This window comes from Cottoperca gobio, chromosome 23 (assembly GCF_900634415.1).
Source record: "Cottoperca gobio chromosome 23, fCotGob3.1, whole genome shotgun sequence".
Classification (NCBI taxonomy): Eukaryota; Metazoa; Chordata; class Actinopteri; order Perciformes; family Bovichtidae; genus Cottoperca; species Cottoperca gobio.
The window spans coordinates 15,790,427-15,814,912 of NC_041377.1; the positions used below are offsets into that span (position 1 = coordinate 15,790,427).

Consider the following 24,486-nt stretch of genomic DNA (forward strand, 5'->3'; position numbering starts at 1 on the left):
TATATATATATATATAGATATACACATATACATATGTAGATGTACATACATATACACTAGATGTATGTATGTATTGTATATATGTGTATATATACTGTATATATGTATGTATGTGTGTGTTATATATATATACACGTATACATATGTACATACATTATACAGTACAGATATATATATATATAATGGTAATATATATATATATATATATATATAATACGTAAGTGTATATATATATATATATATATATATCTATATATATATATGCATATATATATATATAGTAGAATATATAATATATATATATATATATATTATATGTGTATATATTATATATATATATAATATATATCTATTATCTATATATATATATATATATGTGTGTTATATTATATATATATATATATGTTCTATGTATATATATTATGTATATGTATGTATATGTTTTATTGTTATCTATGTAGGTATGTGTATCTATGTATGTCTATTATGTATATAATATCTGTATATATATATATATATATGTATATGTGTATATATATATATATGTATCTATGTGTATTATATAATATATATATTATATATTATATTATAATTATCTATATATAGATGTATATATATTATATATATTATATATATATATTTATATATCTATATGTATATATATATATGTATATCTATAGTATATACTGGAGCTGCTGCCCCCACGACCCGACCCCGGATAAGCGGGTAGATGATGGATGGATATATGTATATGTAAATTGATCCATGCTTCTGTAATTGAACTGAAACACTAATTAAACTGATTATTTGATCACAATTACAACTTAGCAGTTGTTGTCCCTGAATGTCTCTGTTTATGTTTGCATTCTTTTAAAAAGGTTTTGTATATTTTGTGAACTGGAGCATGTACAATGTTCTGCCACAACATGAGCAATTAGCCTGACTGCAGTGTTTGTTTGCCAATGTGTAAATGAACAGCTTTCCCTTCCATCTCTCCAACAGTGCCCCCTTACCCGGTGGGCATCATTCCTCCTAGGACCAAATCTCCCATGAGTCCTCCCGAGTCCTCCACCATTGCCTCTTATGTCACCCTGAGGAAGACCAAGAAGCCTGAATCCAGATCAGTAAGTTTTGCCCTCAACATCGACAGAGACCAACAATTGTTTAGATATAATGAACCGATTCCAATTTAGCACGGATGAAGGATAGCTCTTTGTGTAGAACGCTTGTGTGGGTGAACATTATTTTGAGTTAGAGCTCTTTAGATTCTTAATCTGCCCCCATCAAGAAGGAAATGCACATCGACATTTACAATGACATGTGACTTAATCTGATGTGAGTCTCCTAATCTGATCTGAGTCTCATTCAGAGTGCTTGCTCTAGGAACAATTTGTGCACATGTTGGCAAATGTTGCCTAACAAAAGAGTTTCCCATTTTCCCTTCAGGTTCACAGTCTTTCTTCACATCTCAGAGTTAAAAGTTGTTGTTCAAATCTCTGACTGGAGTTGATTTAGCAATTAGCTCTTTTTCTATTTGCATTTTTTTCAGTGCAACGTGCATAACGGTGTCTTTGTATTCCTTAATCTCTACCTTTAATCACAGTTGTTGTGGTTTCTGCTCCAGTTAATCTTGTCATCCTACTGAAATCTTAAATATCTCCAATTATTAACACATTCAGCCATAGAAATAGGGGTGAAATCATTGAGTCTTATTGACAGTAACCTAACACTGATCGATAAAACGACAAAGTAGGTGCAGTTAAATTAATTAGTGAATGCAGGATTTCTGTTCAAAAGAGAAAGTCAAAGCAACAAAGTGATGATTATACTAGTTATTGTTGTACTGATGCATTTAGTGCTATGGAAAACGTACTTTATGATGAATTCCACAACCACCACCCTTAAAACAAATTTAACCAGCAATTTTTAGGGACCAACCTTTACCGTTTGTGCTGACCACACCTGCAACTTTTAATTCAGCCGTTATTTAAAAAACTGAAAGCCAACATTTAGGCTCGGGAAGCAAAAACATAGACCCAGAGTTTAATGCGAAAAGATAAAGAGTGTCACACTGAGTCTTGTCTTGCACAGGACCGTCCTAGGAGCGCAGTGGATCAGACAGGATTTGGGGAGCGAGAGGTGGGCAGAACGAGGATGAGTGTGGAGGAGCAGGTGGAGAGGATGAGGAGAAACCAGCAAGCCTCGTCGCTCCGAGAGAAGAAGAGAGACACCCCTTCCCGTTCGCCCTCTTTCAGCAAAGACAACCCTTTTATCATCCAGCAGGTGATGTCACACATACACACACACACACACACACACACACACACACAGACTCACACACACATATATACACAAAAGCCTTAACTGGACTGTATTATCTTCGAAATTTTGCTCCTGTGCTTTACCTTTTCCCTGGGCCTTGAAAGCTGTCAAACATTTTCAATCCATCAATTGATTCGAGTGTGTACGTGCATCTGTGTATCTGCAGAGTCGGGTCCAGACAGAGGGGGCCTGTGCAGATCCTGTGGAACTGGAAGCAGCTCTGCACCAGCTGAAGGTGGCTCACATGGAGCAGAGCAGGACAGCTGCTGGGACTCACACGGAACCTGCACCACAGGTTGATGGGATACTTTTATTTCAGTAGTTGTGAACATACAACCTAGCTTTCGTCCAAAAATAAGCAAAATACTAAAAATAAAAATTAATTGCAAATCAATATTTGTTTCACTCCAATGCAGTACAACTGCAGCAATTATAGGGATTAGTCGATCAGAAGAATAATATTCACAAACTATTTTGATATTCAAATAATCGCTAAAGTAATTTTTACGCAATAAATGGCAGAAAATGTTTTCAACTTCTCTATTATGGAGATTTCCAGCTTTTCTCTGATTCATATTAAACTGAATATCTCTTGGACACTGAGATGGACATTTTTTATAATTCTTTGACATTTTAAAGAAACAAAATCAAGCAGATTAGTCGATATTGAAAGTAATTGTTGCAGCCTTAAAATACGTTATCATATTTATTCTATATATGTACAAAATACGAGTAATACTTTGTTGCATTGAGCTCAATGTTATACTGTAAATTGTTTTATCGGTGGTAAGAAGGGTTGCTTAAATAAAGGGTTGGTTATACAACCTATACTCTAAATGTACTGCAATGCATGACATGCAAAATCTCATGCATATTTCTAATTATGACTATACAAGCAGCTTGTGACAAGATTCTATTTCAATCTGCAGGAGGTGCAAAGAGTGAAGGAGGTGAAAAATGACAAGTGTGAGGAAGTGCAGCAGGACAGGGACGTGACCCTGCAGAGTGTGAAGGAGCCACAGACTGAGGCCAACGGCATAGACAATGAGGTACTGTACACACACGCACAGGCAGGGTGGACATACAAGCTTAATTCAATCGCCTCCTGTTTTGCCTTGAAAGGTGAAAATTATATTCATCGATACACCGTTAAAGGATACGTTTTTTTCTTACTCACATACTCTGTGGCCCTCAGCGTAAAGAGCATCGGTTCTTTAAAAAACAGCTCACAAATATAAAGTTTAAATGTTACGTTTGTCAAACAGGAGGAAAGAGTCTATATTTTGGGGACTATGTTCAACTGTGGAATAATCCACATTTGTCTCATGAGTTTTTCTGCCAGCAGGCCGGTGTGTGTGGGATTGAGTCAACATAAAAGTTCCTGTCACCTCTTTATTTTTAATCTGGTAGCAATTTAATATCTCTGCCTCATGTCTGGATAACCACAGAGTCACTTTTAAGTGACGGCAATCAGAACCGGTGTCATATCTGCATTACTTTCAACGCAACGCAAGTTGTCGTTGAATTGAATGCTGTCAGACATAAAGGCTACAGCAGTATATGGGTTAACATGCACAGAAAGAGAGATTATACAGGCGCGTCTTGTAACTTTAGCACCTTCAAAGATCCCTTTGAAATAGGTATTATCTCAAACTTAATTTCTAATGCACAAAGAAAATAAAAATCTGTTTGATGAACTGAAAAAAAGTTCTCAGATCAGTTTATAAAAACCCTTGTGAAGCGACCGCAGCAGAAGTAAGAAACTCTCGTACACCACAGTAGTAACCTGACCGACAGCCTCTCCCTATATTCTTAACTTTCATTCATGCCGACTGCATGGAGGATTCAATGAATACTCATCAACACTCTTGATATACTAATAGGAATCAAACGAGAGTCCTAATTTAACGTCCTATTAGTCAATGCTTGCAGACAGACTAATGGCATATTATTCATTTGAAATAAAAAACATATACATAGGAGATAGATGCACATGGTGTCTGTACCATGCATGCTAGCTAATAGGTAACTGGAAAATTGCAGTCAGCTGGAGGCTGCAGGACCAGTAGGTGAATCAAAGGAATTATAACACACTGTCTGTTATCACAGGTCTGACACATGGCACGCTATTGTGGCCGTAACATCTCTTCGTCTAATCTAGGACAATAACTGAACATTTGTTGGAATGTGGAAGAAGCCAGGTTGGCTTTAAGGCTTCCTGGATTCGGCCAGGATTGATAGCTGGCTCAGGGCTGCTCTCTGGAGCTCTAGAGTCCTGGACTGTGCACACCTCATTCATCAGCAGAGACAGAAAAATGTTGATTATTTATTTATTATTTATTTATTATGACATATTCAGTCAGTTATTCATTGTTTTATTTGGTATTGTTTCTATGTTGTCCTAAATCTGCTCACTTATTTCCACATGTAGTTGTTTTTCTTCTTTTTTTTGTTCTCACTTTGATTGATTGATTTACTTATTCACAAACTGACCTGAAAGGGTCAGACATTAAATACATTGTTTGCCAATATCCATTTCTCTGTAGTAAAACATTATTTATTTTTGTATTTCAAGTTAATACATCATGACAAAACAAAATCGACGTCTTGCTGACATAAAAGATACACATAAGTAGGCTTGCAATGCATGTAACAACAGCCACTGACAGCACAGTTATTATTGCTATTGTTATAAAAATGACAAGTGTGAGGAAGTGCAGCAGGACAGGGCGTGACCCTGCAGAGTGTGAAGGAGTGAAGATACAGTTTGCTTTGAATAAATCGAACTGAAGTAATTCCTTGAACCAATACTGCTCTATGTATTCAATTACGAGCACATCGCATGCAAAACTCTCCTTTTTCTAATGCAATACATTTGTGCGTGTGTGTGCGTGTGTGTGTGTGTGTTTCAGCTGTGTGAAACCCAGAGGGTGGTGATTCTCGACCTGGGCACAGAGCCTCAGCGTGTGGAGATTGTAAACCTTCAGCCTTTTGAGGATGACGAAAGCAGAGAGCAAGATCTGACCAGCTCGCCAACAAACACCACCACTGAAAACAGGTAAGTGTGTGTGTCTTGTGACTCCATTTTACGTCCTAACTATTATTGATGTGTATTGATGGGTATCCATTAGTAGGGCTGTAACAGTTTGTGTGTTTGTGCCAAACCTTCACGGCATGCTGCCATCCTTATTAGCTGTCCATCAGTAATCTAAAACATATAGACTAGTGTTGCTTTTTTGGCCTCAATGTGCCCCAAATGGAATGCTGATTCTCAAAATCGTGCGTTAGATGAAGTGAAATGAATTACTGAGACCGATTTTGTGGAAAAAGGTTATTCATCATTTTGAGAAAGAGTTTGGACTTTTTGAATGAAATCCTATGCAGTATGGAATGTTTTCCATCCAGCCAGAAATAAAAACACTATAAATATAGATGATAGCAGTTATCTTTCTTGTCCTATCAATAGTAGTCTGTTTTGGCATCGGAGTCAAAATGTGACCCATTCTGCTTCTGCTGATAGTAGCTTTCAGACTCCTGAGCCTGAGACGCCGAGCCCGGAGCCAAGGGAGGAGGAACAAGACGTGATGCAACAAACCACCAGAGAGGAGAAGCTGGAGAAGAGATTGGATTCGTCCAACCAGCTAACAGAAGACGACAAGAAACACAACAACAACAACAACATGTTGGCTTGTAAGTGAAGACTCTCCATCACATTTCATGTTAACGCAAATACCTAAGCTGCTAAGGTTTAGTATTATTTCTGGGTTAATGACATGAAAAAGAGTTATTAATCTCGTCACTACATATTTGGGTTTATTAATAAAAAACACACTATCTTCTGTGTTTGATAGAAAAGGTCTGCAGAGTTCGTAAAATAAACCGACAGCACACTCCAGTGGGTGGACAACGAAACTGCTATTCTCTTTAAATGGAATCTGGGAAGGCAGATAGTCAGTGAGTTTTAGGTTTTTAGGCTTAATAATCAAAATATATTTGATTTCAGTTCTGCAAGGGAGTTTGACTTATAGCTTAAACTAAAGCTGACATGACCCCAGTCCAACCTACATCACATTGGTTTAGCACTTTGGATTCTATAACAACTCAATTCTACTGAAAAACATAAACCGCAAATTTTCAGATTTAAAAAAAAAAGAAACCACTAGCATTCAATTCATGGTGGGAAGAAAAGTAGGAGTTACCAATTTGGAACATTTTCTCTGAGAATGACTTACAACAGAAACAGAAATACAATATCGGTGGTTCTATCCGCTTCTTGCAATATCCACAACTAAAACACTGCTTAAAAAGGAAGAAACAACACTTTTAACAACATTCTGCAATCAAGATCTTGCTGTTATCATCAATATCAACTGCTGGATGCAAACCTCCAATAACATCCAAATTGCAACTTGTTCAAAACTAAATTCTTCACAGAGTTCACCTCACACAACACAAACTACACAAAATAGCACTCACAGACACCTGAACACACTGCACATTAAACACCACCGATGACTACTTTCATGCCACGTTTGATCTGCCCCCCATTGAGAAATAGGTGAAAGCATTCCAGTTTCCCCAACTGAAATATGAACAATGCATACTGGGATGCCTTTACAATTTAAGAAAAAAGAAGAAAGAAATGACAAAAATATAGATCCTCTCTACAGCTCAGTGGCATCTTCTACTTTCCAACTTGGTTTTCAAGAAAGATAAATAGCATTAAAAAACAACATAAAAACACATTCACTTCACAGATGTTGGGCCCCATTCTCACCCTGGTAACAACCTCCCTCTACTGCCAGTGACATCAGTGCCCCCCTCCCCATACATGGAATAGTAAAGTAATAGAATAGTTCTGAAGCCCTGCCAGGACCCCCCCATACTACAATAGCTGACATTTCTAAACAACCCTCCTTGCTTGGTATTAATATAATTATCATGACTATATTTTCATCCTTGTTTGGTTTGTTTTGCTTTATGTATGTATTATGTCAAGTTTTGTACGTCACCCTGTCATGTTCTGTGTTTCTATTACTGTTGTATCTGTAAAGACACTACTGTTTTGTTTTTCATCAATAAAAAAAGGGGAAAAAACGATTATTGAATGAATGTGCAAATAAATTACAATGACAAATACAGCACATATCACAAGAACTACTATAACATGACTCACTCTTATTTCCATTCTCTCTCTCTCTGTCTCTCTCTCTCTGTCTCTGTCTCTCTCTCTCTCTCTCTCTCTCTCTCTCCTCCCTGCAGCGCAGACGTTCACCTTGGTGAGCAGTGACACGTGAGCGATGTCCGCCTCGACATCCACACTAGCGTCCCGTAAAGCCCAAATGTAGCCTGCCTGCACAGAGCATGCTCCACGGCTTCCTGCGTTTACAACAGGACTATTTTGATACTTCTGTTACATGTCCACAAGGAGACTGAGACTGAGAGGATGACAGCCCTGCTAACTGACGGACAACAGACCGACGGGCCGCCATCACTTCCAGACAGAGAGAAAGGCAGATGTACTGTATCTTTAGCACCTGTTAGATTTGTCCATACTGATATGTCCCTGAGCTAAACAAATTCTATGGAGTCAGATTAGTCTCAAAACATTTCCACATAAAAATAAGATTGTGAAATGGTAAAGTCATGGTTGTGTGAAGAATAAAATAAGAGAACTTTGAAAACAGAGAGCCTTCACATGCTGAGTCCACTGTCAGAAAGTGGAGTTTCAGATGCTGCTAATTCTGTTTTAGAGAAGAACATTTATCACTGATAAACACAATACAAGAATAACACTCAGTTGTCAGTCTTCCCCATCCTAGGTCAGCCACTGGCTAAATGTTACCACAGACCCTAGTTAGGTGTCCGTTTTCTGCTTTTCTTTCTTTGTTGTTGGCCATGCTTTTTTTTGTTGCTATAAATATATACAATTAAACCATTTCACAATCTTGTCTGTATGTACCACTTGTTTTGGGGTTATATATAGCTCCATAGATATGTGATGCCAAATGTAAACACACATAAATACACAGAACTGTTGATACCTTACTAAGTATTAAAGTCATCTTAATATAATAATTCTTAGAATTTTCTACTGATCTGGAGGGAGGGGATATTAGCTGTTACTGAGTTGCTGGAGGTGAGTGTACAGCTGCATATAGGAGGACTTGAGAAGTCTCAACGCAGATGGGCTGAGCACCAAAACTCGACATATGCAGTGCTTTACTTTAACCCTAAAGTGACTGCCGATTCTTAGATTTGAACCTGCTCTGATTCTTTGTGTTCATTTGTGACCGGAGGCTCTCTCATCACTCTATTTTCATTTTGCACCTGCAACATAACAGATTGTCCTCCATTGGATATACATATATAAATATATAAAAAGTATACATATGAACATAAAGCAGATTTTTACTTCAACAAGGTGCCACTTCATGCTGCTAATTATTTTGGACAGAACTAAGTATTTTGCAGAAATTGTGATTATTTATGTTGAGCAGTCTGTTCACGACAAACACAGTATGTGAATGTTTTAGATTTCCAGTCTGCTTTTTTCAGTTGTCTCTTTTTGGTTTACATTACAAGATATACAGAGACTGAGGACATGACACAGATTAGATATTTTGAGTTTAAATCTGTCCAAGATGGTGAAGAATTGGAGAATAGCACATGTACGAAGCAATAAGCAGGACTTTGGAGCTCCAGGATATAAAATAAATTTGAAAGAGATGTATAAACTGTAAAAAAAACAAAAACATTATTAAACAAAATAGCATAATTTATGTACACACTGAAAAGAAGAAGAGTGAACATTCTAACTATAAGAGGTTATTATTAATATTATTAGGGTCAATATGCAAAAAGTTCATACCCCATCTGTTTTATATCATGTGAAATAAATGTTGATGTTCTTAAAAAGTTTCTTGTTTCGTTTTGTAGTCCATTCAAGAATCCAGTACTTTCCAAGGCAACAGGCATACATTTGCCCCAGCTGCATGCAATGATGGAAAGATTACACTAGGCAGACTGTATTTTTCATCCCCCCCTAGATTCACATTTTGAAATTTGATAAACAAAACAACAACTTTTCTCTCTTCTTGATGTTCTTTCTTGGTGAATTAGTTTATCCTCATATTGAGTTTTGAACTTTTAGCATGTTTCTCAGCACTTTCTCCATTGTTTGCAGTCCGGTTTTTCGGCTTCCCCGATTCTCTGATTTGTTAAACTCGTCTTAAATCAAATCAAATATATTTATATAACCCAATATCACAAATTACACATTTGTCTGATTGGGCTTCACAGACTGTACAGCATATGAAACCCTCTGTCCTTAGACCCTCGCACCGCACAAGGAAAAACTCCCATAAAAGAAAACCCCACAATTAAAGGGGGAAAAATGGAAGAAACCTAAGGGAGAGCAACTGAGGAGAGATCCCTCTCCCAGGACGGACAGACATGCAATAGATGTCGTGTGTACAGAATAAACAACATAGTAAAAATACAACATCCATGTGACCGAAATGATGGTGTGGTCAAATGTTTTTTTCTGTCTAAAATCTCCTGCAGAATCAGCTCCATGTTTACCTTTGCTTTTTTGTTGCATTTCTGCCGTCTGTCGTCTTCCCTGTAAGCATTGTGTTCTGCAGCTCAGGATTCTTCGTCAGTATCATTGAGTTCTCTCAAGTTATTCTTGCACTTTTCTCTCATTTCCATAATTGTCCCACTGTCTAACTGTTTAATATAAAGTGGAATTTATCTAGAACTTAAAATTGGAAAAGTAAATTGGATCTTCAAGCCAAATAATATATTATAAATTATTATAATCCGAAAAAGACAGAACATATGTTACTGAAATCACAAGGCTTTATCTATGAGCATGAGGAAAATGCTGGTCCATTCTAAGCACATACATTAAAATGTAAGTCCTCTGACCAGCAGATTCCACAAATGAAAAAGAAAATGGTGAATTTATAAGCAACCCCCATTGACAATCAATGAGATTTATAAGGCATTTCACTTAAAAACCGTACAATTCTAAGGCATCCAAGCCTTTTTAACATCATCCTGGATTCATTCTTTTTTTAAATTCGATCACACCATCAGTTCTGTCTCATGGATGTTGTATTTTTACAATGTTGTTTATCCTGTACACACGTCATATATTGCACGTCTGTCCGTCCTGGGAGAGGGATGCTCCTCAGTTGCTCTCCCTGAAGTTTCTTACATTTTTCCCCCTTTAACTGGGGTTTCTTTTCTGGGAGTTTTTCCTTTTGCGGTGCGAGGGTCTAAGGACAGAGGCTGTCGTATGCAATACATTCTGTAAAGCCCATTAAGACAAATGTGTCATTTGTGATATTGGGCTATATAAATAAATTTGATTTGATTTGATTTGAAGTCTTAGCTACAGCACTTGCCCAGCGTCTAGAATCTGATATGGATTATGTGATTTTCCCTAATAAAACTACATTCATTCCCTAATGAAGCCTTCTCAACATTATGCGCTCTACTATTTTTTACGTGAGAGCCACATTGTTGACAAAGTCAATAGCAGAGCCACGTTTACCGCAAAGTATGAAAAGCTACATCCAGTCATAAAAAGCATGTCTGCTTATTAATCTGTCATCCCACCCAGAACATACAATATGCAATGCAGCCAACCAATACATTCATTAAAAGCAGGATTATCTTAATACTGGGATGATGTTGTCAAACTCTGCAAACAATATTTCTGCTGAAACCAAAAAACATTCTTTCACAATTTTTGAGTCTGACAAGGTTTTTTTGCCCGAGCCAAAATCCATGCGATCTCAAAAGATGCCTCAGTTAATCGTTCAGCTGTATTAGTGTCTTGTGTATGTCCTTTGTTGTCCAGAAAGAGAAGAAGAAAGCTGCTCTATTTTATTTATTTTTTTACTAATTTCTCTCTGTAATGGTGAAACGAGTCCACCGGAGCCAAGCTAACACAACGTATGAAGTTGGTCGTAGTATCCTCCAATTTAAATGTTCCAATTTAGCAATATAAATAATTTTTTACCAAATGTCCATATTGCTTATGTTAACATATTTTTAATGAGCTTAAGTTTAAGTTTATTTATTTCTATACTAGCCGTATCTATCTCCAAGAGTACATTCGCTATTGTAGTGCTGGATAGACCGCCAAAACTGGCAACTCCGCAGTGAGTCAAGTGTAGTGCCGAGCAAGTTTAAATATCTTGTTTCTGGTCTATATTTGCATCTTTTATCAATTATTATTATTATCAATTATTTGTATTATTTGTAGGCTAATAGAGCAGACACTTCCGGTGTTTTAATGGGTTATATGTAATATGTATGTAGCCCTGCTTGTTTTTAGTGTTTTTATGAAATATCTATATTGACTCCATAATCATATATATAATAATAATAATAAGCTTTATTTGTATAGCACCTTTCATACAAGAATTGCAGCCCAAAGTGTTTCAAGATTAGACAGAATAACAGCATTTACAGTATGTTCCCAAACTTCCTCTTTAAATCACAGTGTTGATGTAAATGAGTCTGAAGTACCATTATAAAAATAGCAGATAAAATAGCAGATAAAATAGCAGATAAAATAGCAGAATTAAAATAGTATAAAATAACATTGGAATTCATGCCTATCTGTGCAGTACTTAACAACCCTACTGCCGGGAAATCACATTCATCACACCATTCTTGTAAATGTTTTAAACTGTCAGAGCCATATTTTGAAAGCATGAGATCAACAATGCACCCCTGTGGCCTTTCAACTGGTTTACTCCTTTCGGTTAAAGCCAGTTTTTCTCCAATACACATTTATCAGAGAAACTTCCTCTTTTTCCCGTGGTATTTGATCTCAGGCTTTTCAAAAATACACACTCTGAAATTCATCTCAGTTACCTTTACACATTCAATGTTAAACCAGGCATGGCAAAAAATTATGAAATAAATTTAAAGTGGCACCATTAAAAGGCTAAGATAAAAATATATAAAATATCACCATTAAAAGGCTAAAGTAAAGAGATATAAAATATAACTATTAAAAGGCTAAAGTAAAATGCTTACTTTTGAAGATATTGAGCGAGCTTGCCTCCCTAATGTCTGCAGGTAAAGTGTTCCATAGCTTTGCATAATTGCAATTTTCTTTTGGATGTTTCTGGGAACATTTAATAAACCAGTAGTGGATGATCGTAATATTCTTGGGGCACATAGTTTATTAGAGATTTGGCAGTGTAACTTGTTGCGGTTCTGTTTAGGGCTTTGTATACAAGAAGGAGGACCTTAACATCAATTCTAAAAGTTACTGGAAGCCAGTGTAGAGCGGCTAACACTGGACTGATGTGGTCTCTCCTCTTGGTTCTAGTCAGCAGCCTCGCTGCAGCGTTCTGGATGAGCTGAAGTCTCTCTGTTGTGTTTTTTTTGGGAGGCCGGTAAAGAGTGCATTACAGTAATTGAGTCGGCCTCTCTGGGAACCATCACCTTATCGTGGTGGAGAGGTTGGTGTGTCCCTATGAACCTGAGAGCTGTGTTGTCTGGAGCCTAGTGCTCCTGGTAGGGTCTCCCAAGGCAAATTGGTCTCAGGCGAGGGGCCAGACTAAGAATGGTTCAAAAACGACTTCATGAAAGAAAGGGAAAAGAAAGGAGAGACCCTGCCCGGAGGAAGCCCGGGGCCCCCGTCTGGAGCCAGGCCCAGAGGGAGGGCCTGACAGCGAGCGCCTGGTGGCCGGGTTTGCCACGGAGCCCGGTCGGGCACAGTCCGAAGACGCTACGTGGTGCCTCCCATCCATCCATTCTGTGGGCCCACCACTCATGGGAAAAACCGCTGGGGTCGGGTGCGCTGTCACACGGGTGGCAGTGATGGTCAGGGACCTCGACGGACCAGACCCGGGCAGCAGAGACTGGCTCTGGGGACGTGAAACGTCACCTCTCTGTGGGGGAAGGAGCCGGAACTAGTGCCAGAGGTGGATCGCTACCAGTTGGATCTGGTGGGGCTTACCTCTACGCACAGTCCTGGCTCTGGAACCGTACTCCTGGATAGGGGTTGGACTCTATTCTTCTCCGGAGTTGCCCAAGGAGTTTACCCCGGTGGATGAGAGGGTCGCCTCCCTACGCCTTCGGGTTATGGGGGGGGGGAAACTCTGACTGTTGTTTATGCCAATGCCCCAAACCACAGTTCGGAGTGTAGAGGGGCTGTCTTGGTTGACACGCATCGTCAACATTGCGTGGAAGTCTGGGACGGTGCCTAGGGGTTGGCAGACCGGGGTGGTGGCTCCCCTATTTAAAAAGGGGGACCAGAGAGTGTGTGCCAACTACAGGGGTATCACACTTCTCAGCCTCCCTGGTAAAGTCTACTCCAAGGTACTGGAAAGGAGGGTTCAGCCAGTAGTCGAACCTCTGATTGAAGAGGAACAATGCGGATTCCATCCTGGTCGTGGAACAACGGACCAACTCTTCACTCTCGCAAGGATCCTGGAGGGGGCCTGGGAGTACGCCCATCCGGTCTACATGTGTTTTGTGGATCTGGAGAAGGCGTATGACCGGGTCCTCCGGGTGATACTGTGGGAGGTGCTGCGGGAGTATGGGGTGAGGGGGTCACTTTTGAGGGCCCTGTATGCCGAAAGCGAGATTTGTGTCCGGATACTCGGCAGTAAGTCGGACTCGTTTCCAGTGAATGTTGGCCTCCGCCAGGGCTGCGCTTTATCACCAATCCTGTACGTGATTTTCATGGATAGGATATCGAGGTGTAGTCGTGGAGGAGAGGGGTTGCAGTTCGGTGACCTGAGGATCTCATCGCTGCTCTTTGCAGATGATGTGGTCCTTATGGCATCATCGGTCTGTGACCTTCAACAGTCACTGGATCGGTTCGCAGCCGAGTGTGAAGCGGTTGGGATGAGGATCAGCACCTCAAAATCTGAGGCCATGGCTCTCAGCAGGAAACCGGTGGATTGCCTACAGAACTACAGACTTCGAACTACAGTCCTCCGCTCTACCAACTGAGCTATCGAAGGGAGCATGGAGTTCTGAACGGTTCATCATTGGCGTGAAATACAGAAAATGATACTTAAAACACAAAGAAAAGCATGTACTTCAAGGTGAAATTGAATAAACAACGTGAGGATTACTGCAATTATCAACCTATATTTTTCCTCTCTATCAACGTGAAAACGAGGCCAATCCCTTTCCATTCGGAATGGAAAAACAACTCCTTCGAGCCGGAGTTGAACCAGCGACCTAAGGATAACTGTTATCATAGACCAACAGACTTCAAATTACAGTCTTCCTCTCTAACAACTGATCTATCTAAGGGACCATGGAGTTCTGAACGGTTCATCATTGGCGTGTAATACAGAAAATGATACTTAACGCACATTGGGTAAGGAAAGAAAAGCATGTACTTCAAGGTGAAATTGAATAAACAACCTGAGGATTACTGCAATTATCAACATACAGTTCTCCTCTCTATCAACGGGAAAACGAGGCCAATCCCTTTCCATTCGAAAGGGAAAAACACCTCCTTCGAGCCTGAGTTGAACCACCGACCTAAGGATAATTGTTATCATAGACGTACAGTCCTCAACCTACAGTCCTCCGCTCTACCAACAGAACTATCTAAGGGAGAATGGAGTTCTGAACAGTTCACCATTGGCGTGTAATACAGAAATTGATACTTAACGCACATTGGGTAAGGAAAGAAAAGCATGTACTTCAAGGTGAAATTGAATCAACAACCTGAGGATAACTGCAATTATCAACCTATATATTCCCTCTCTATCAACGGGAAAACGAGGCCAATCCCTTTCCATTCGGAATGGAAAAACAACTCCTTCGAGCCGGAGTTAAACCAGCGACCTAAGGAAAACTGTTATCATAGACCTACAGTCCTCAACCTAGAGTCCTCCGCTCTACCAACTGAGCTATAGAAGAGAGCATGGAGTTCTGAACGGTTCATCATTGGCGTGTAATACAGAAAATGATACTTAAAACACAAAGAAAAGCATGTACTTCAAGGTGAAATTGAATAAACAACGTGAGGATTACTGCAATTATCAACCTATATTTTTCCTCTCTATCAACGTGAAAACGAGGCCAATCCCTTTCCATTCGGAATGGAAAAACAACTCCTTCGAGCCGGAGTTGAACCAGCGACCTAAGGATAACTGTTATCATAGACCTACAGTCCTCAACCTACATTCCTCCACTCTACCAACTGAGCTATCGAAGGGAGTATGGTGTTGTGAACGGTTCACCATTGGCGTGTAATACAGAAAATCATACTTAAACACATTGGGCAAGGAAAGAAAAGCATGTACTTCAAGGTGAAATTGAAGAAAAAACCTGAGGATTACTGCAATTATCAACCTACAGTTTCTCCTCTCTATCAACGGGAAAACGAGGCCAATCCCTTTCCATTCGGAATGGAAAAACAACTCCTTCGAGCCAGAGTTGAACCAGCGACCTAAGGATAACTGTTATCATAGACCTACAGTCCTCAACCTACAGTCCTCCGCTCTACCAACCTGAGCTATCGAAGGGAGAATGGAGTTCTGAACAGGTTCACCATTGGCGTGTAATACAGAAATTGATACTTAAACGCACATTGGGTAAGGAAAGAAAAGCATGTACTTCAAGGTGAAATTGAATAAAAAACCTGAGGATTACTGCAATTATCAACCTATAGTTTCCTCTCTATCAACGGGAAAACGGAGGCCAATCCCTTTCCATTCGGAATGGAAAAACAACTCCTTCGAGCCGGAGTTGAACCAGCAACCTAAGGATAACTTGTCATCATAGACCTACAGTCCACAACCTACAGTCCTCCGCTCTACCAACTGAGTTATAGAAGACAGCATGGAGTTCTGAACGGTTCATCATTGGCGTGTAATACAGAAAATGATAGTTAAAACTGAAAGAAAAGCATGTACTTCAAGGTGAAATTGAATAAACAACCTGAGGATTACTGCAATTATCAACCTAGAATTATCCTCTCTATCAACGTGAAAACGAGGCCAATCCCTTTCCATTCGGAATGGAAAAACAACTCCTTTGAGTCGGAGTTGAACCAGCGACCTAAGGATAACTTTTATCATAACCCTACAGTCCTCAACCTACAGTCCTCCGGTCTACCAACTGAGCTATCGAAGGGAGAATTGAGTTCTGAACGGTTCACCATTTGCGTGTAATACAGAAAATGATACTTAACACACATTGGGCAAGGAAAGAAAAGCATGTACTTCAAGGTGAAATTGAATAAACAACCTGAGGATTTCTGCAATTATCAACCTAGAGTTCTCCTCTCTATCAACGGGAAAATCGAGGCCAATCCCTTTCCATTCGGAATGGAAAAACAACTCCTTCGAGCCGGAGTTGAACCAGCCGACCTAAGGATAACTTGTTATCATAGACGTACAGTCCTCAACCTACAGTCCTCCTCTCTACCAACCTAGCTATCGAAGGGAGCATGGAGTTCTGAACGGTTCACCATTGGCGTGTAATACAGAAAATCATACTTAAAACACATTGGGCAAGGAAAGAAAAGCATGTACTTCAAGGTGAAATTGAATAAACAACCTGAGGATTACTGCAATTATCAACCTATATTTTCCTCTCTATCAACGGGAAAACGAGGCCAATCCCTTTCCATTCGGAATGGAAAAACAACTCCTTCGAGCCGGAGTTGAACCAGCGACCTAAGGATAACTGTCATCATAGACCTACAGTCCTCAACCTACAGTCCTCCGCTCTACCAACTGAGCTATCGAAGGGAGAATGGAGTTCTGAACAGTTCACCATTGGCGTGTAATACAGAAATTGATACTTAACGCACATTGGGTAAGGAAAGAAAAGCATGTACTTCAAGGTGAAATTGAATAAACAACCTGAGGATAACTGCAATTATCAACCTATATATTTCCTCCCTATCAACGGGAAAACGAGGCCAATCCCTTTGAAAGGGAAAAAGACCTCCATCGAGCCTGAGTTGAACCCCCGACCTAAGGATACTTGTTATCATAGACGTGCAGTCCTCAACCTACAGTCCTCCGCTTTACCAACCTAGCTATCGAAGGGAGCATGGAGTTCTGAACGGTTCACCATTGGCGTGTAATACAGAAAATCATACTTAAAACACATTGGGTAAGGAAAGAAAAGCATGTACTTCAAGGTGAAATTGAATAAACAACCTGAGGATTACTGCAATTATCAACCTAGAGTTCTCCTCTCTATCAACGGGAAAAAGAGGCCAATCTCTTTGGAATGAAAAAACACATCCTTCGAGCCAGGTACCTAAGGATAACTGTTATCATAGACCTCAACCTACAGTCCTCCGCTCTACCAACTGAGCTATCGAAGGAGAGCATTGAGTTCTGAACAGGTTCATCATTGGCGTGTAATACAGAAATTGATACTTAAAACACATGGGTAAGGAAAGAAAAGCATGTACTTCAAGGTGAAATTGAATAAACAACCTGAGGATTACTGCAATTATCAACCTACAGTTCTCCTTTGTATCAATGGGAAATCGAGGCCAATCCCTTTCCATTCGAAAGGGAAAAAGACCTCCTTTGAGCCGGAGTTGAACCACCGACCTAAGGATAATTGTTATCATAGACGTACAGTCCTCAACCTACAGTCCTCCTCTCTACCAACCTAGCTATCGAAGGGAGCATGGAGTTCTGAACGGTTCACCATTGGCATGTAATACAGAAAATCATACTTAAAACACATTGGGCAAGGAAAGAAAAGCATGTACTTCAAGGTGAAATTGAAGAAAAAACCTGAGGATTACTGCAATTATCAACCTATATTTTTCCTCTCTATCAACGGGAAAACGAGGCCAATCCCTTTCCATTCGGAATGGAAAAACAACTCCTTCGAGCCGGAGTTGAACCAGCGACCTAAGGATAACTGTCATCATAGACCTACAGTCCTCAACCTACAGTCCTCCGCTCTACCAACTGAGCTATCGAAGGGAGAATGGAGTTCTGAACAGTTCACCATTGGCGTGTAATACAGAAATTGATACTTAACGCACATTGGGTAAGGAAAGAAAAGCATGTACTTCAAGGTGAAATTGAATAAACAACCTGAGGATTACTGCAATTATCAACCTACAGTTCTCCTCTGTATCAACTGGGAAATCGAGGCCAATCCCTTTCCATTCGAAGGGAAAAACAACTCCTTCGAGCCGGAGTTGAACCACCGACCTAAGGATAACTTGTTATCATAGACGTACAGTCCTCAACCTACAGTCCTCCTCTCTACCAACCTAGCTATCGAAGGGAGCATGGAGTTCTGAACGGTTCACCATTGGCGTGTAATACAGAAAATGATACTTAAAAACACAAAGAAAAGCATGTACTTCAAGGTGAAATTGAATAAACAACCTGAGGATTACTGCAATTATCAACCTAGATTCTCCTCTCTATCAACGGGAAAACGAGGCCAATCCCTTTCCATTCGGAATGGAAAAACAACTCCTTCGAGCCGGAGTTGAACCAGCAACCTAAGGATAACTGTTATCATAGACCTACAGTCCTCAACCTACAGTCCTCCGCTCTACGAACCTGAGCTATCGAAGGGAGACATGGAGTTCTGAACGGTTCATCATTGGAAGTAGTAATACAGAAAATGATACTTAACGCACATTGGGTAAGGAAAGAAAAGCATGTACTTCAAGGTGAAATTGAATAAACAACCTGAGGATTACTGCAATTATCAACCTATAGTTCCTCTCTTATCAACGGGAAAACGAGGCCAATCCCTTCCATTCGAAAGGGAAAAAGACCTCCTTCGAGCCTGAGTTGAACCACCGACCTAAGGATACTTGTTATCATAGACGTACAGTCCTCAACCTACAGTCCTCCTCTCTACCAACCTAGCTATCGAAGGGAGCATGGAGTTCTGAACGGTTCACCATTGGCGTGTAATACAGAAAATCATACTTAAAACACATTGGGCAAGGAAAGAAAAGCATGTACTTCAAGGTGAAATTGAAGAAAAAACCTGAGGATTACTGCAATTATCAACCTACAGTTCTCCTCTCTATCAACGGGAAAACGAGGCCAATCCCTTTCCATTCGGAATGGAAAAACAACTCCTTCGAGCCGGAGTTGAACCAGCGACCTAAGGATAACTGTCATCATAGACCTACAGTCCTCAACCTACAGTCCTCCGCTCTACCAACTGAGCTATCGAAGGGAGAATGGAGTTCTGAACAGGTTCACCATTGGCGTGTAATACAGAAATTGATACTTAACGCACATTGGGTAAGGAAAGAAAAGCATGTACTTCAAGGTGAAATTGAATAAACAACCTGAGGATTACTGCAATTATCAACCTACAGCTTCTCCTTTGTATCAATGGGAAATCGAGGCCAATCCCTTTCCATTCGAAAGGGAAAAAGACCTCCTTTGAGCCGGAGTTGAACCACCGACCTAAGGATAATTGTTATCATAGACGTACAGTCCTCAACCTACAGTCCTCCTCTCTACCAACCTAGCTATCGAAGGGAGCATGGAGTTCTGAACGGTTCACCATTGGCATGTAATACAGAAAATCATACTTAAAACACATTGGGCAAGGAAAGAAAAGCATGTACTTCAAGGTGAAATTGAAGAAAAAACCTGAGGATTACTGCAATTATCAACCTATATTTTCCTCTCTATCAACGGGAAAACGAGGCCAATCCCTTTCCATTCGGAATGGAAAAACAACTCCTTCGAGCCGGAGTTGAACCAGCGACCTAAGGATAACTGTCATCATAGACCTACAGTCCTCAACCTACAGTCCTCCGCTCTACCAACTGAGCTATCGAAGGGAGAATGGAGTTCTGAACGGTTCATCATTGGCGTGTAATACAGAAAATTGATACTTAAAACACAAAGAAAAGCATGTACTTCAAGGTGAAATTGAATAAACAACCTGAAGATTACTGCAATTATCAACCTACAGCTCTCCTTTGTATCAATGGGAAATCGAGGCCAATCCCTTTCCATTCGAAAGGGAAAAAGACCTCCTTTGAGCCGGAGTTGAACCACCGACCTAAGGATAATTGTTATCATAGACGTACAGTCCTCAACCTACAGTCCTCCTCTCTACCAACCTAGCTATCGAAGGGAGCATGGAGTTCTGAACGGTTCACCATTGGCGTGTAATACAGAAAATCATACTTAAAACACATTGGGCAAGGAAAGAAAAGCATGTACTTCAAGGTGAAATTGAAGAAAAAACCTGAGGATTACTGCAATTATCAACCTATATTTTTCCTCTCTATCAACGGGAAAACGAGGCCAATCCCTTTCCATTCGGAATGGAAAAACAACTCCTTCGAGCCGGAGTTGAACCAGCGACCTAAGGATAACTGTCATCATAGACCTACAGTCCTCAACCTACAGTCCTCCGCTCTACCAACTGAGCTATCGAAGGGAGAATGGAGTTCTGAACAGTTCACCATTGGCGTGTAATACAGAAATTGATACTTAACGCACATTGGGTAAGGAAAGAAAAGCATGTACTTCAAGGTGAAATTGAATAAACAACCTGAGGATTACTGCAATTATCAACCTACAGTTCTCCTCTCTATCAACGGGAAAACGAGGCCAATCCCTTTCCATTCGGAATGGAAAAACAACTCCTTCGAGCCGGAGTTGAACCAGCAACCTAAGGATAACTGTTGTCATAGACGTACAGTCCTCAACCTACAGTCCTCCTCTCTACCAACCTAGCTATCGAAGGGAGCATGGAGTTCTGAACGGTTCACCATTGGCGTGTAATACAGAAAATCATACTTAAAACACATTGGGCAAGGAAAGAAAAGTATATACTTCAAGGTGAAATTGAAATAAACAACCTGAGGATTACTGCAATTATCAACATACAGTTCTCCTCTCTATCAACTGAGCTATCGAAGGGAGCATGGAGTTCTGAACGGTTCATCATTGGCGTGTAATACAGAAAATGATACTTAAAACACAAAGAAAAGCATGTACTTCAAGGTGAAATTGAATAAACAACCTGAGGATTACTGCAATCATCAACCTACAGTTCTCCTCTCTATCAACGGGAAAACGAGGCCAATCCCTTTCCATTCGGAATGGAAAAACAACTCCTTCGAGCCAGAGTTGAATCAGCGACCTAAGGATAAACGTTATCATAGATCTTCAGTCCTCAACCTACAGTCCTCCGCTCTACCAACTGAGCTATAGAAGAGAGCATGGAGTTCTGAACGGTTCATCATTGGCGTGTAATACAGAAAATGATACTTAAAACACAAAGAAAAGCATGTACTTCAAGGTGAAATTGAATAAACAACCTGAAGATTACTGCAATTATCAACCTACAGCTCTCCTTTGTATCAATGGGAAATCGAGGCCAATCCCTTTCCATTCGAAAGGGAAAAAGACCTCCTTTGAGCCGGAGTTGAACCACCGACCTAAGGATAATTGTTATCATAGACGTACAGTCCTCAACCTACAGTCCTCCTCTCTACCAACCTAGCTATCGAAGGGAGCATGGAGTTCTGAACGGTTCACCATTGGCGTGTAATACAGAAAATCATACTTAAAACACATTGGGCAAGGAAAGAAAAGCATGTACTTCAAGGTGAAATTGAAGAAAAAACCTGAGGATTACTGCAATTATCAACCTATATTTTTCCTCTCTATCAACGGGAAAACGAGGCCAATCCCTTTCCATTCGGAATGGAAAAACAACTCCTTCGAGCCGGAGTTGAACCAGCGACCTAAGGATAACTGTCATCATAGACCTACAGTCCTCAACCTACAGTCCTCCGCTCTACCAACTGAGCTATCGAAGGGAGAATGGAGTTCTGAACAGTTCACCATTGGCGTGTAATACAGAAATTGATACTTAACGCACATTGGGTAAGGAAAGAAAAGCATGTACTTCAAGGTGAAATTGAATAAACAACCTGAGGATTACTGCAATTATCAACCTACAGTTCTCCTCTCTATCAACTGGGAAAATCGAGGCCAATCCCTTTCCATTCGGAATGGAAAAACAACTCCTTCGAGCCGGAGTTGAACCAGCAGACCTAAGGATAACTTGTTATCATAGACGTACAGTCCTCAACCTACAGTCCTCCTCTCTACCAACCTAGCTATCGAAGGGAGCATGGAGTTCTGAACGGTTCACCATTGGCGTGTAATACAGAAAATCATACTTAAAACACATTGGGCAAGGAAAGAAAAGCATGTACTTCAAGGTGAAATTGAAGAAAAAACCTGAGGATTACTGCAATTATCAACCTACAGTTCTCCTCTCTATCAACGGGAAAACGAGGCCAATCCCTTTCCATTCGGAATGGAAAAACAACTCCTTCGAGCCGGAGTTGAACCAGCAACCTAAGGATAACTGTTATCATAGACGTACAGTCCTCAACCTACAGTCCTCCTCTCTACCAACCTAGCTATCGAAGGGAGCATGGAGTTCTGAACGGTTCACCATTGGCGTGTAATACAGAAAATCATACTTAAAACACATTGGGCAAGGAAAGAAAAGCATGTACTTCAAGGTGAAATTGAAGAAACAACCTGAGGATTACTGCAATTATCAACCTACAGTTCTCCTCTCTATCAACGGGAAAACGAGGCCAATCCCTTTCCATTCGGAATGGAAAAACAACTCCTTCGAGCCGGAGTTGAACCAGCGACCTAAGGATAACTGTCATCATAGACCTTACAGTCCTCAACCTACAGTCCTCCGCTCTACCAACTGAGCTATCGAAGGGAGAATGGAGTTCTGAACAGTTCACCATTGGCGTGTAATACAGAAATTGATACTTAACGCACATTGGGTAAGGAAAGAAAAGCATGTACTTCAAGGTGAAATTGAATAAACAACCTGAGGATTACTGCAATTATCAACCTACAGTTCTCCTTTGTATCAATGGGAAATCGAGGCCAATCCCTTTCCATTCGAAAGGGAAAAAGACCTCCTTTGAGCCGGAGTTGAACCACCGACCTAAGGATAATTGTTATCATAGACGTACAGTCCTCAACCTACAGTCCTCCTCTCTACCAACCTAGCTATCGAAGGGAGCATGGAGTTCTGAACGGTTCACCATTGGCGTGTAATACAGAAAATCATACTTAAAACACATTGGGCAAGGAAAGAAAAGCATGTACTTCAAGGTGAAATTGAAGAAAAAACCTGAGGATTACTGCAATTATCAACCTATATTTTTCCTCTCTATCAACGGGAAAACGAGGCCAATCCCTTTCCATTCGGAATGGAAAAACAACTCCTTCGAGCCGGAGTTGAACCAGCGACCTAAGGATAACTGTCATCATAGACGTACAGTCCTCAACCTACAGTCCTCCTCTCTACCAACCTAGCTATCGAAGGGAGCATGGAGTTCTGAACGGTTCACCATTGGCGTGTAATACAGAAAATCATACTTAAAACACATTGGGCAAGGAAAGAAAAGCATGTACTTCAAGGTGAAATTGAAGAAACAACCTGAGGATTACTGCAATTATCAACCTACAGTTCTCCTCTCTATCAACGGGAAAACGAGGCCAATCCCTTTCCATTCGGAATGGAAAAACAACTCCTTCGAGCCGGAGTTGAACCAGCAACCTAAGGATAACTGTTATCATAGACCTTACAGTCCTCAACCTACAGTCCTCCGCTCTACCAACTGAGCTATAGAAGGGAGCATGGAGTTCTGAACAGGTTCATCATTGGCGTGTAATACAGAAAATGATACTTAAAACACATTGGGTAAGGAAAGAAAGCATGTACTTCAAGGTGAAATTGAATAAACAACCTGAGGATTACTGCAATTATCAACCTACAGCTCTCCTTTGTATCAATGGGAAATCGAGGCCAATCCCTTTCCATTCGAAAGGGAAAAAGACCTCCTTTGAGCCGGAGTTGAACCACCGACCTAAGGATAATTGTTATCATAGACGTACAGTCCTCAACCTACAGTCCTCCTCTCTACCAACCTAGCTATCGAAGGGAGCATGGAGTTCTGAACGGTTCACCATTGGCGTGTAATACAGAAAATCATACTTAAAACACATTGGGCAAGGAAAGAAAAGCATGTACTTCAAGGTGAAATTGAAGAAAAAACCTGAGGATTACTGCAATTATCAACCTATATTTCTCCTCTCTATCAACGGGAAAACGAGGCCAATCCCTTTC

The 24,486-nt window shown here is 40.3% G+C and overlaps 1 protein-coding gene and 10 non-coding genes across 23 annotated transcripts in view; 1 reads left to right on the plus strand and 10 right to left on the minus strand.

Moving 5' to 3' along the window:
- LOC115028126 (pleckstrin homology domain-containing family A member 5-like) overlaps positions 1–8,272 on the plus strand; it is a 204,479-nt gene extending 196,207 nt beyond the window's left edge. For 10 of the 13 annotated variants that reach the window (XM_029461558.1, XM_029461565.1, XM_029461559.1 and 7 more), the window contains 7 exons: positions 1,003–1,124; positions 2,092–2,283; positions 2,489–2,617; positions 3,252–3,371; positions 5,235–5,380; positions 5,843–6,012; positions 7,585–8,272. In XM_029461558.1, coding sequence (XP_029317418.1) covers positions 1,003–1,124; positions 2,092–2,283; positions 2,489–2,617; positions 3,252–3,371; positions 5,235–5,380; positions 5,843–6,012; positions 7,585–7,619 — 914 coding nt within the window. In that variant the 3' untranslated portion in view covers positions 7,620–8,272. The remainder of the gene's footprint in view (positions 1–1,002; positions 1,125–2,091; positions 2,284–2,488; positions 2,618–3,251; positions 3,372–5,234; positions 5,381–5,842; positions 6,013–7,584) is intronic. The other 3 variants (XM_029461560.1, XM_029461571.1, XM_029461561.1) reach the window with 2 other exon arrangements.
- A 7,166-nt stretch (positions 8,273–15,438) lies between these two features.
- trnay-gua (transfer RNA tyrosine (anticodon GUA)) lies at positions 15,439–15,541 on the minus strand. Its single transcript has 2 exons — positions 15,505–15,541; positions 15,439–15,474 (listed from the first exon to the last, which is right to left on the minus strand). It is a non-coding gene; the product is annotated as a tRNA-Tyr (tRNA).
- A 206-nt stretch (positions 15,542–15,747) lies between these two features.
- Positions 15,748–15,851, minus strand: trnay-gua (transfer RNA tyrosine (anticodon GUA)). The gene is made up of 2 exons: positions 15,814–15,851; positions 15,748–15,783 (listed from the first exon to the last, which is right to left on the minus strand). It is a non-coding gene; the product is annotated as a tRNA-Tyr (tRNA).
- A 1,127-nt stretch (positions 15,852–16,978) lies between these two features.
- On the minus strand, positions 16,979–17,081 carry trnay-gua (transfer RNA tyrosine (anticodon GUA)). The gene is made up of 2 exons: positions 17,045–17,081; positions 16,979–17,014 (listed from the first exon to the last, which is right to left on the minus strand). It is a non-coding gene; the product is annotated as a tRNA-Tyr (tRNA).
- Positions 17,082–18,184: 1,103 nt separating this feature from the next.
- Positions 18,185–18,287, minus strand: trnay-gua (transfer RNA tyrosine (anticodon GUA)). Its single transcript has 2 exons — positions 18,251–18,287; positions 18,185–18,220 (listed from the first exon to the last, which is right to left on the minus strand). It is a non-coding gene; the product is annotated as a tRNA-Tyr (tRNA).
- A 1,125-nt stretch (positions 18,288–19,412) lies between these two features.
- Positions 19,413–19,515, minus strand: trnay-gua (transfer RNA tyrosine (anticodon GUA)). Its single transcript has 2 exons — positions 19,479–19,515; positions 19,413–19,448 (listed from the first exon to the last, which is right to left on the minus strand). It is a non-coding gene; the product is annotated as a tRNA-Tyr (tRNA).
- Positions 19,516–20,031: 516 nt separating this feature from the next.
- trnay-gua (transfer RNA tyrosine (anticodon GUA)) lies at positions 20,032–20,134 on the minus strand. The gene is made up of 2 exons: positions 20,098–20,134; positions 20,032–20,067 (listed from the first exon to the last, which is right to left on the minus strand). It is a non-coding gene; the product is annotated as a tRNA-Tyr (tRNA).
- Positions 20,135–20,639: 505 nt separating this feature from the next.
- trnay-gua (transfer RNA tyrosine (anticodon GUA)) lies at positions 20,640–20,742 on the minus strand. The gene is made up of 2 exons: positions 20,706–20,742; positions 20,640–20,675 (listed from the first exon to the last, which is right to left on the minus strand). It is a non-coding gene; the product is annotated as a tRNA-Tyr (tRNA).
- A 1,287-nt stretch (positions 20,743–22,029) lies between these two features.
- trnay-gua (transfer RNA tyrosine (anticodon GUA)) lies at positions 22,030–22,132 on the minus strand. The gene is made up of 2 exons: positions 22,096–22,132; positions 22,030–22,065 (listed from the first exon to the last, which is right to left on the minus strand). It is a non-coding gene; the product is annotated as a tRNA-Tyr (tRNA).
- Positions 22,133–22,960: 828 nt separating this feature from the next.
- On the minus strand, positions 22,961–23,064 carry trnay-gua (transfer RNA tyrosine (anticodon GUA)). Its single transcript has 2 exons — positions 23,028–23,064; positions 22,961–22,996 (listed from the first exon to the last, which is right to left on the minus strand). It is a non-coding gene; the product is annotated as a tRNA-Tyr (tRNA).
- An 824-nt stretch (positions 23,065–23,888) lies between these two features.
- Positions 23,889–23,992, minus strand: trnay-gua (transfer RNA tyrosine (anticodon GUA)). Its single transcript has 2 exons — positions 23,956–23,992; positions 23,889–23,924 (listed from the first exon to the last, which is right to left on the minus strand). It is a non-coding gene; the product is annotated as a tRNA-Tyr (tRNA).
- Positions 23,993–24,486: the final 494 nt, after the last annotated feature.